The sequence below is a fragment of the Alligator sinensis genome, unplaced genomic scaffold (assembly GCF_000455745.1).
Source record: "Alligator sinensis unplaced genomic scaffold, ASM45574v1 scaffold34_1, whole genome shotgun sequence".
NCBI classification, from domain to species: Eukaryota; Metazoa; Chordata; order Crocodylia; family Alligatoridae; genus Alligator; species Alligator sinensis.
This window is the reverse complement of record NW_005842151.1, coordinates 2,002,296-2,013,152: the sequence shown is the minus strand read 5'-3', so window position 1 is coordinate 2,013,152 and position 10,857 is coordinate 2,002,296. Positions and strand designations below refer to the sequence as shown.

At 36.9% G+C, this 10,857-nt stretch overlaps 1 protein-coding gene across 10 annotated transcripts in view; it reads left to right on the top strand.

Moving 5' to 3' along the window:
* LHX9 (LIM homeobox 9) overlaps positions 1-9,930 on the top strand; it is a 16,893-nt gene extending 6,963 nt beyond the window's left edge. For 8 of the 10 annotated variants that reach the window (XM_006025517.2, XM_006025516.3, XM_006025515.2 and 5 more), the window contains 2 exons: positions 3,904-4,106; positions 5,404-5,661. In XM_006025517.2, the coding sequence (XP_006025579.1) occupies positions 3,904-4,106; positions 5,404-5,661 (461 nt within the window). Of the gene's footprint in view, positions 1-3,903; positions 4,107-5,403; positions 5,662-8,719 lie in introns of those variants that run through there. The other 2 variants (XM_006025520.3, XM_006025521.3) reach the window with 2 other exon arrangements.
* The last annotated feature ends 927 nt before the right edge of the window (positions 9,931-10,857 follow it).

The window sequence follows — 10,857 nt, the reverse complement described above, 5'->3', positions numbered from 1 at the left end:
TGGGGAGCGGGATGCAGGAGGAGATGGACAACATCCCCGCGGGTAAAAGCCAGCGCTCGCCCCAAAGTCCAACAAAAAGCCCCTTCTGATCCTCGACCGCCGGGATCAGGCCGTCCCATGGGAGCCTCCTGGTTCCGCTAGGGCGAGACCCGACGTGATTTTTTAGAAGCCCCCCCAATAAACCGTGATCTTAGAGGTGCATTGGAGAGCTCAGCCAGATCTAGCTCCGGTCATTGCGATCCCCTGCCTCGTGCCAGCCCGAGACTGTTGGTCACGGGCTTAAATAGAGGGGATTCTTCCCTGAAAGGAGGAGAAAACAAATCTCCCTGTAGCAACCAGCCTTTCCACCCCCCACCATCTCCCCGCTCCTCCTTTTTACCCCCTCCCTCGCCGTTTGAGTCGGGATCGACACCGCTTCTTCCATCCGGCGAGTCCAAACGAGCCCCAGTGTCTCTGGATCAACCCCAAGCGGGGGGCACTGAATTTACACCCCTTGCTAAAGCAAGGAGGAGCCCCACAACCTCTGGGTAGGGGCCAGCTCTTTGCGGTATTAGGTATAATATGTCCTGGGTTTGTGTTTTGGTTTTTTTGCTTCTTTTTTTTTTTCTTCCTAACGAACTGGTGGCTTAGCTGGAAGCCCGGGTATAGGTTGGCTAACAGGACAGCAAGGGCGAGGGGGAAATCTTGGGGCAGGCACAGAGGATTTGGTTGAAAAAGACCTCGCTGCATATGGCAGCCGGGCAGCAAACGGTATCTCCTTCGCTTGGTGGCATATCATGACATCCAGCTGGAAGGAGATCCAGAAAGTTTTTCCACCTCCAAATATTGCTAGTCCAAATCCTAGCCCTACGTTGCAAACTCCAACCTCTGGGAACGATTAAAAAGAATGTGGCAGTGACCCCTAGTGGCATTTGAGGGAGGCTGATTGCTCATTTGGAGGGTGACACGTTTACAGAACGAGGCAGATTGGGAGCCCGCTTAGTGATTAGCTTTAAACGTTTGATTTGAATGGTTTAAGGTCATTTTGGGGTTCCTGAGCATGGCCATTACTTCTGGGTTGAGCAGACTGTCCCGTGCCTCCACTGTAATTTCCCGAGAGAACCTCTCCCACCTTAGAGTGGGTAGGAAGGGAATAAGAGTAATACCCAAACGTGTGTAATTTAGTTCCAAAACAAATCAAATTTCAAAGACTAGGTTCAACAGCTGCGGGGGAAAAAAATCCAATTATCCTATAAAGTGACTCCATAAACAATTTAAGAGGATCACAAAAGAGCAGAATTAAACTCTCCTTGATGTAGCCGGATGCTGTCCTAGTCCGGCATTTATCCGTGGCATTTGATAAGACATTATTCAACAATTCAAATGGCTTAAAACAGAAAGAAATGTGCCAATTCTGATTCGGCTAACAATATGCAACCATGCTGTGGCGGAAAAAAAAGTTTATTTTCCATCGATATTCTATTACTCTAGTTTAGATTTTTGTTTTAATTTTCCTTAACAAAGACCAACAGCAATCTAGTGCTTTGGAACTGGAGAAAGAATGAGAGAACTGGCTCTGTCAAAGTTCCTTACCTGACATTAAGCGAGTCCCTTAATCTCTATTTCTCAGCTTCAAATATTGTTAAAATGAAGTTACAACAGTATTTTACAGGGTTATGAGTTCCAGGCCGTTGATGTTTGTGAGTTGTTCAGATGCTACATTGAGTGCCATGCATTGCATAACCCAATGCATACATTTTACTTAAAATAGACAAAGCTTTTTCTGTAGTAGCTACTATATGTTAGAAACAATTTATTTTAATAGTGATTGTTTTGAACCATTCTCCAATGGGTATAGCAAGAAGCGAGAGTGACTTTTCAAGTCAACATAATTTTTCTTTCCTTAGGACAATGTTTTACACAGATGTTGCTTAAGAAGTAGACATTTTATTATGTGTATATATAATAACTATGCTGAATGCACTTTGAGAAATCCTGGCAATAAGTACGCTGCACTGGCCATTAAAGAAATGGTGTAAAAAAGGTGCACCATCATATTGCCTTGCTTTGAGCTATCTTCTTGTTTTCCAGACAACTTTAAGAATTTTAGGAGGCCATATAATACCATTTCAACCACTTGGAACACAGGCTAGTATAATAATTCCAGAGATTGGGATTTTCCAAAGGAGATTTTATTTTATTAACTTTTGCTCCATTGAAGACAAGCCATAATAAAAGAATAGGCACTGTGAAACCATAGTGAAAGGCATGCTGAAAGAGCTTGAAGACAAATTGTCCTCCATACTTTATAATTTGAATGTTTTATTTAGCTCGCAACTATCTAAAATAATTTCTTAGGGTCAGATTCTGATATTATTATTTACATGGAGCTGTTGTTCAGATTAGTCCCACTGAAAGTACAGTGTTAATTAGCAGTAGTAAATGCATCAGAAACCTGGTCCCAAATTACTTCCAAGGCAACTTCTATTTCCTGGGGGTTTCAAAGTTGTCAATGTACTTCGAAAGTCTAGCTGTAACTTTATGTATTGTTAGAATCTCTTCTAGTCTAGGTGAGCCTCTGTCAATGCACTGTCCAGTTAGCATATGTTCATGTTGACTAGACTTTTAATTTAGTAAAGAAGACCGCTCTGACAGAGAATAAGTTTTTTCTTTTTTTGGTAATTGCAAGTACTTTTACCTCTGTTCTTAGCACTGTAAATCACAGTGTCCATGGACTGATGTGATTCAAGAAGCATACTGTGTACTTTTCCACACTTTTTTTTAGAAGATTCAGGGTCAGATAGGCTGAGTAAATAAATCCAGCAACTGCAAGGAAGCAGTCAAATGAAAATAAATCCTGAGCTAGCTTACATGATACGTTCTTAGACCTTTTCTTAAGTGAGACATTCTTAATATTCTTTGTATGACCGAAATCAGGTTTGACCCCTATGTAACTGAGTTCCCTGAAAATAACCCGATTATTTGTCAAGCCCAAACTATAAAACATGGTTAGTTTTGTTGCTTTTCTTGGAAACAGTGTCACTTCTATCCTAAACATGAGCAATGGTGCCATGGAACCCAGAACAATGGAAATTCTGGTGTACAGCTTATGGCCATGAGGCAGTAAACTGCAACATATTTCTCTTTCAAAATCACTTTAACAGTCTTGGCTATAATCAATCAAGGAAGCTGTTTCAAGGATTGTGATCCAGTGGTAGAAAAGGCCAAAGAAGGTACCAACCTAGGGCTATTGTTATCTGGGGTGACTGGTGCAGGCATCAACCCAAATACAAGGATGCTTGGCTGCAACTGCTGTCTGGAGGTGTTTTTCATCATTTTACATAAAATCCTGGGAAGAATCCAAATATTTTGGACTTCATCTGAACAGTAGTTCGGTGTTTCTACTTTGTAGAATCAACTGTCAAAACAAGTCTTCCCAATCTCATGTCCCTCTTAATGATAACTGGTGAGAGGGCCACCAAGATTCAAAAAGTATCCTGACTTTCACTCTGCTCCCCAGCTAGAAGTGTTTCACTGAGTGGAGTTTCAAAATGTGAATGAGATATTACATGATGCCTTGGCAACATGTAGTACAACCTTCATCAGCAAAGGAGAGAGATTTGCCTGAAAATCTGTCAAGGGAAGGAAACTGGTAGGCCTCCCCTCAATACATTAGCCTCTTAGCAAGTGTGGGCCTGGGGGGATGTAATCAATATTAAGAACGGGAGCAGGCCATCCTTTGGAGCTATTTTTTTGATCATCCAATGATTACTTGTCTGCCTTTTACATACCACATTAGCTCAATTCCCCTCTTTTTTTCTCCAAAACACAGTATGATTCTGGAAAGTTGCCCGGTTTTTTTTTTCTTTACTCCATGATGACACATGATCACCAACCCCATGTTGTATTTTGTTTATTGATCAGGTTGTAATGAAAATGAGGCAGATCATCTGGACAGAGACCAGCAGCCTTATCCCCCATCCCAGAAGACCAAGCGTATGCGCACCTCCTTTAAACACCACCAGCTTCGCACCATGAAGTCCTACTTTGCTATCAACCACAACCCGGATGCCAAGGACCTCAAGCAGCTTGCTCAGAAAACGGGCCTCACCAAGAGAGTTCTGCAGGTAAGAAGCCACCATGACAAAATTGACAAAACTTCCCCTCTCCCCTGCCAGTACAATAGTATTACCCTTATTTATAATGCTATGTGTGTATATATATGCATATATGTATATGTGTGTATATATATATATATCTTCTTGTTAGCCGTGTCCCTAGTAGGTGCACAGAAAACTTAAGAGATAAGGTATTGCATGGTAGGAGTGCCCAATGTATACCTTACCACCCAAAAGTAGCCCACAGAATTTGAATACATGGCTTGTGATCACCCTTATCCTCAGTAGAGGGAAATTTTCTCTGGAGTTTATAAGCTCCAGAAGTAAAGCAGTTTGCCCTGGGGTCTGTAGTCTCTATGCAGTGACCTCCATATTAAGGACTAAGGTTGCTACAATCCACTTCATTTTGCACAAATTGGGTACAGCCTTGGGGGTTCCAGTAAGTTATTTATGTGTCCCTTTGTTAGATACAGTTTGGGTTCCCTGGTATATGACAACATTTGGCTGATGTGATTCTCCAGACCAGACTATCTACTTTCTTCATGTCTGTCAGACAGGTCATCAGTCAGGACATCCATAGAAACGTATATCATTATTTCCCTGCCTTAGACAACCCAGCAAATGACATATTTTTAAAAAAACAAACCAACAAACAAAAAGAACACTGGCAATCCCTTTATATCTGTGCTGGCTCACTAAGATCCAAGTGATGCACGTATTGCTGTGTGCAGTATGCAAAGGGAGGAAAGTGGTCAAGAAGGAAAATCTATTAGTAACAATTGCTTGTCCATGATGTGTATCATTTTAAATATTTTCAGTGAACCCACAGGTTTATGGGGTAGAGTAAGACTAGGTGACCCATAATAATCAGCAATACAGGGGATAGTGTCATTCTCCCTTTTTCATCTTTAGTCTTTAAAAATGATTATGAAAATTTACCATCCTTTGCAAAACTCTGCTCATCTCCTCTTTACCATGATGACTGAGGTAATCAAAGTCCTGAGGATGTATTATTTACCCACTGTAACATTTGTTCTCCTTGGAAGAGTGAGTAGAATTTTGCAAGACCGCTCTAAGTTCCTTATTATATGCTGCAATGTTCTACTAACCAGCTCCAATGGTGCTGGGCCTAATGTACATGTGCCTTTGTGTGACAGAAACGATACCTACTAGTACCAGATGAAGCTGTAGAGTTTACTTAGATGATTTGCCAAACAAAAACAAACATCAAAAATTACATAAAAGCAAAAACAAAAAAACACAAAAACAAACATCGGTAAAGAAATCAATTGGGATTGGTTTGCAGGTTTGGTTCCAAAACGCAAGAGCCAAATTCAGAAGGAACCTTTTGCGGCAGGAGAATGGGGGTGTCGATAAAGCTGATGGCACGTCACTTCCGGCACCGCCCTCAGCAGACAGCGGCGCTCTCACTCCACCCGGCACTGCGACCACTTTAACAGACCTGACCAATCCCACTATCACTGTAGTGACATCAGTGACCTCTAACTTGGACAGCCACGAATCCGGAAGCCCCTCACAAACTACCTTAACGAACCTTTTCTAACATTTGAGTTTTTTTTATTCTTCCTCTTCTTCTTTATTATTATTATTATTATTTTCAAGACTTTTTTTTAAACAAACCCACAAAATATTTGGGAAAATAAACAGCTTGGTGTGTAGCATCTGCAGCCACTTGGCAAATGAGTTTGCAGTAACATGTCTCTATTATAAATGAACATATTTTGTCTATAAATTGTATTCAGATTTTTTTTTAACTCATCAGAAAATTGAAGGGAAGATTATGAATCATTCTAATAAGTGCCTCTTAAAATTGTATGTTACTTATTTCCAGATTCTTGAAAAAAATGAGCTTTATCACAAAGGACAGAAAATTATTTTCCCACTTGGATAATTACATTAAGGCTCAGTTTAATTAAAACTAACAGATTGCTGCTCTGTGATTGTATCTGCACTCATGGTGTTTCAGAGTCCTAGTTCCCATTTTATTTTTATAAGACATTTTAAAATTTTGTATTATTCATCACACCTGAACAAATCAAGCTAGTAACTGGAATAAAGAAGCATTTTCAGTCCCAATGCTTTTTATAGTATAAACATTAGTTATGAACTTGACCCTGCTTGAGCAGCAAACATTCCTACTGAAGTCAATAATCCCAATCCTGCAAGCCCTTCACCTATACAGAATGTCTTCTGACACCAATGGAAAGTGCACCAATGGAAAGTGGATGGAGTATTTGAATGGTTAGACCAATGGCAATAATGTGTAAGGACAAGAAGACTGGGCCACTGGCCTGTTAATTTGTTCATACCCAATGCCCTGATTCTGCAGACAGATTCTAGAGCGACCTTACTTATGTGAGGAGCCTTATTGAAGTATCAGCCAGAAAAACTTTACTAATGTGAGGAGCCCCATTGACATCAGTGTGACTGCTAACATGAGTAAAGGTACTGAAGGTGCCTGACTATTTGCAGGATGAAGCCCTAAGCCTGAATACTTCAGTATAATCATTATTACATACATACATTTTAATTTTTATGTCTCTCAAATTGATTTGGGTTTTAAAAGAAATAAAGACAATTAAGTCTCTCTCTCTCTATATATATCATGGCTTTGATTCTGCACTGATAAAACCAGTGGGAGAGTTGGCCAGTGACTTCCATGAGCATAGGATCAACTTCCAAAAGCCTGTAATGATACTTAGGTCATTTTTTATTAATATTTTTTCAGGGAAGATGGAAATAAGCAAAATATAATTTATTAAGATGTTTAAGGAAACTGGTTTTAATACATTTTCATTGCTATTTTGAATTTTACTTTAGATGTTTCATGAGACTGCATCAGACATTTTGTTCAATATATGACTAATAATCTTTAATATTTCTAATATATTTTAGGGTTTTTTAAAATTTTTGTATAAAAGAAAAAGGGTAGAGAAAACTCTTATGAAATTGGGAATTGACAGTGGATAGTTTGGAGCAGATAAACTCAGAAGCCAGGTGGATGCTGATCTGAATACATTTCCTAGTTTACAATAGCAATTTTTCTTTTTCTTAATTTTATTTAAGCTAAAAGTCTGAATGGTCTGGGCAGTGGTGAATGTTCATTTGTATCCTTTTATTGTAGTTCAACATCAATTAGATTGTGCAGAGTCTCAGACACAAACAAACAAAAATAACAGTCAAGATCTATGTCTTGCTTTTAGTGGATTGTTAAGAATAACTTTGCACATATATCTCACTTTCTAGACCCCATCAAGTCTCTTTTTTGGTGGTCGAAGTGGCTATTTAATATATTTTAAAGGTGTCCTTTTTGGCTGTATAAATGTGTGGTTACATATTGACAGTTCACTGCCCACATTAAAGTGCATTATTGTAATTTTTGCTCAGGGTTTTTAGAAAATTAGCACAGAAAAGTAGCTTATTTTTTAAAAAAAGATGATGGAAGAGATGTTAACACTGTAATAGAGGAAAGGTGTGTTTTCCATTATATATTTAGCAAGTATGGTTATCATCTTCTATGGATATTAAATCTTGACTTTTCCTATTTCTATTACCTTATGGGCATTTACCACTAACCAGACCAAACAACCTTGGTAAGGCTGAGATCTTTATTAATACATTTTTACAGGTAAAAATATTGATACTTATAAATTTTGTTCTTTGACAGAACAATATATGGTACTATAGATCTACTTTATTAAGTAGACTAATTAAAACTCAGTTCTACTATGTGCCTTATGATATAACTTGGGAGTAAGTTTGTGAAAAATCAGGATATATGTGTTGTTTGTTAAATTAACTGTTTTAAGCCCTTTTGACACCTCACTAGTTTTGTACTGTTTTACCTCTTATTTCTGAAACTCTTTTTATGGTGTATCCTGTTAGAGGGGACAAACATGTCATAGAAAGCAGTTGTGCACTCTTTCAGATATAGTTGATAAATTCAATAATCTTATATATTGAGCTTCGTGTTTATAGTACAGTAAGTGGTCTAGCAAAATTGTCCATGTTTCTTTGTTTATTGATAAATGCATTGTATAGAAACTATTTCCCCTAAATATTTATGGACCAAACAATTGTGATATATCCTATTAAATTTGTGTGAATAAAACCATTTTGAATCTAAAGAGTTTTATTTCCCATCAGTTATTATTATTATTTTTTTAATTTAAAGTCTACCTGTACCAGTGTGTCTCTTTGCTTTTACAGTATGTGTGAATCATTGGTGTTAAACATGGTAACACAGCCTTATAAATACTTTAAAATCCAGTTTCTTTTTGGGCTTTTGCTTTCTTCATATGAAATATACATGCGATTGCTGGTGCAACTTAGGTTTTAGTTTTCAAAATTCTTTTTTCCTTAGTTTGCTTTTGAACATGAAAAGTAATGCCCCACTGATTTGATATTGCAACCCTGTCTTAGGATTCTAAAAATCAGAAAACTAGCAGCTAAAGTAATTGCATGAAAAATATAACCTAAATAATTATGATGAAATGAATCAAGATTTAATGCTAGGTATATTAAACACAAATTAGAATTGCAGACCCCTAAAAGCCAGGTTGCTCTGTAGTTTAATAAATTGTCACTATGATTTCTTTCAGGGAGAACAAATCTTGGGGCATTACAGCCAAACATCCCGACGTTTGAAAATTCCCTAAAGTATTAAAAGAAGGGGAAAAGTTTGATCGGAAATCCACTGCAGTGAAGACAAAGACAATATTAGGTTATGATAATCATACATTTAAAAATCTATTGAGCCAAAAAAAAGACTTGATGTCATTTCCTGAATGTTAACAAAACATATGTTATTTTATGATGTCTAATTAACAGAACGGAAGGCTTCAAAATTGTATGGTATTAAAACAAATTTAGAGAAACTGTGTATAAAACCAGAGCAACCTGGCAACAATCTACCCGGCCCATATTTGAAGGCAATTTTTCTTTAAAAAAAAGTCACATTTGTCAAGCACAAGTACTTGTAAAATAAAATCCGAATGCATTCATTCCACTTGCTTGCTAATGTGTATTAGTCATATCTGTTAAATGGATTTTTGTAAATTCTAAGAAAGCTTTTCATTCATTTAAGATCATAGGGATCAAAACCCAGTAATTTTAGTATTATTGTTTCTGACTTTTTTTTTAATGAAACAAAAAAATCTGCATGCACTTTTCCATCTGTCACTTATAGTGTACATTTCTGTATGATGAATTTCTCTTTGATGTTTCTTGTATAATAGCTTTCATTAATAAACATTTTATTTGATGCAAATATAGTTAACTTTATGAAAACACATATCTGTTTAAATTAATTTAGGCTTACCTTTTTGAAAAGAAGCAGTACAGTACAATTCCAAAATGTTATAAATAGAAATCATAAGGAGGTGGCAATACTGTTGCACTCTATAACATTTATTTTGGAGTTTTAATTTTTTCATGTTTATATTCACTGCATACAGTTGACATGTTTAAAAAAAATACTATCAGCCTCAAAAATTAAATAACACCCACATCTCCCTCCATATAAGCATATACAGTACAGCATGTAAAACCATCAATGATATTTAGAATACCAGCATCTAATTTGTGGTTCCCTGAGATGTTTACATAGTCACTATGCAAGGAGCAAATTCGTTTAACTAGTAAGAAAACTTTGTCCTAAGGAAGATCTTTGCCCAGTCCAAATCACAGATGATTTTTACAAGCCAACAAGCAAGTGTAACAATAATCAATTCTTTTTAGTGACAAGGTTTTGTAATTGTTAAAAAAAAGACTATTTGCAGAAAGATTTTTTTTTAAAAAAAGCTATATTCCTATTTAACTGTGTAGCCAAAGCATATGTTAAACAAATTAACATAAAAAGTCTTGCCAGAAAAATCTTTTCATTAAGATGACATTTTTATTATATACAGATGAACCCTATGTAAACGATGTAACTTTTATGAATACTGACAGACATTAAATATTTCACTTACGTGTATTCTCAGCATTTTGAATGTTTTCTTAAACTCTCTCAGTTTCTGAATGCTAAAAAGCAAGCCAAAGATACCCAGAACATATAGTTACGAGCAATGTAACACAAAGTCAGACACAGATTACTTTAATATTTTCAAAACCTGTAAATAGAGTGTTCAAGCTACAGTAAAAAAGTTATCATTTACTAGTGGCAATTATGGGGAGTATTGTTTAAATAACATTTTTTACAGTGTGTTGTAAAATACTATTGAAAAAGTTAGTACAGAGGCCTTAATTCAAATCAGCTTGATCAGAAATTTAAGTATACTGTGAAAATCTTAAACTGAGCCTTATGTGTTTTTGTAAAAGCAAATAAAGGTAGGAAAACAGTTACAGTTATTCATATTGCATCACCCTATGGTGTTCTTCTGCTGTGCTTATAAAAATAATGCCATTATGACCTCTAAGAAATTGATCTAATAATTAAGGAACTTGCTGGTGGGGCTGGGGGTGGAGAGGGAAGGGGGATCCATTTATCTAATGTAAAAAGTTGTATAAACCAATGTGTTCATTATCTCTAGTAAATGGACAGATTCCTTGATTTTCTTTAATTCTTAGAGACGTACTTGTGTTAGAAATCCTGCCCTTCATGCTGCTGATTTAAATAGGGGGAAATGGAATGAACTAAAAGCTCCCGGGGAAAGTCTAATGTTACAAGATAGGAAAGTAGGCTGGAAGGGACCTAGATATCAATAGCAAAACTCCCTGGTTTGGGCCTGATTCTTTT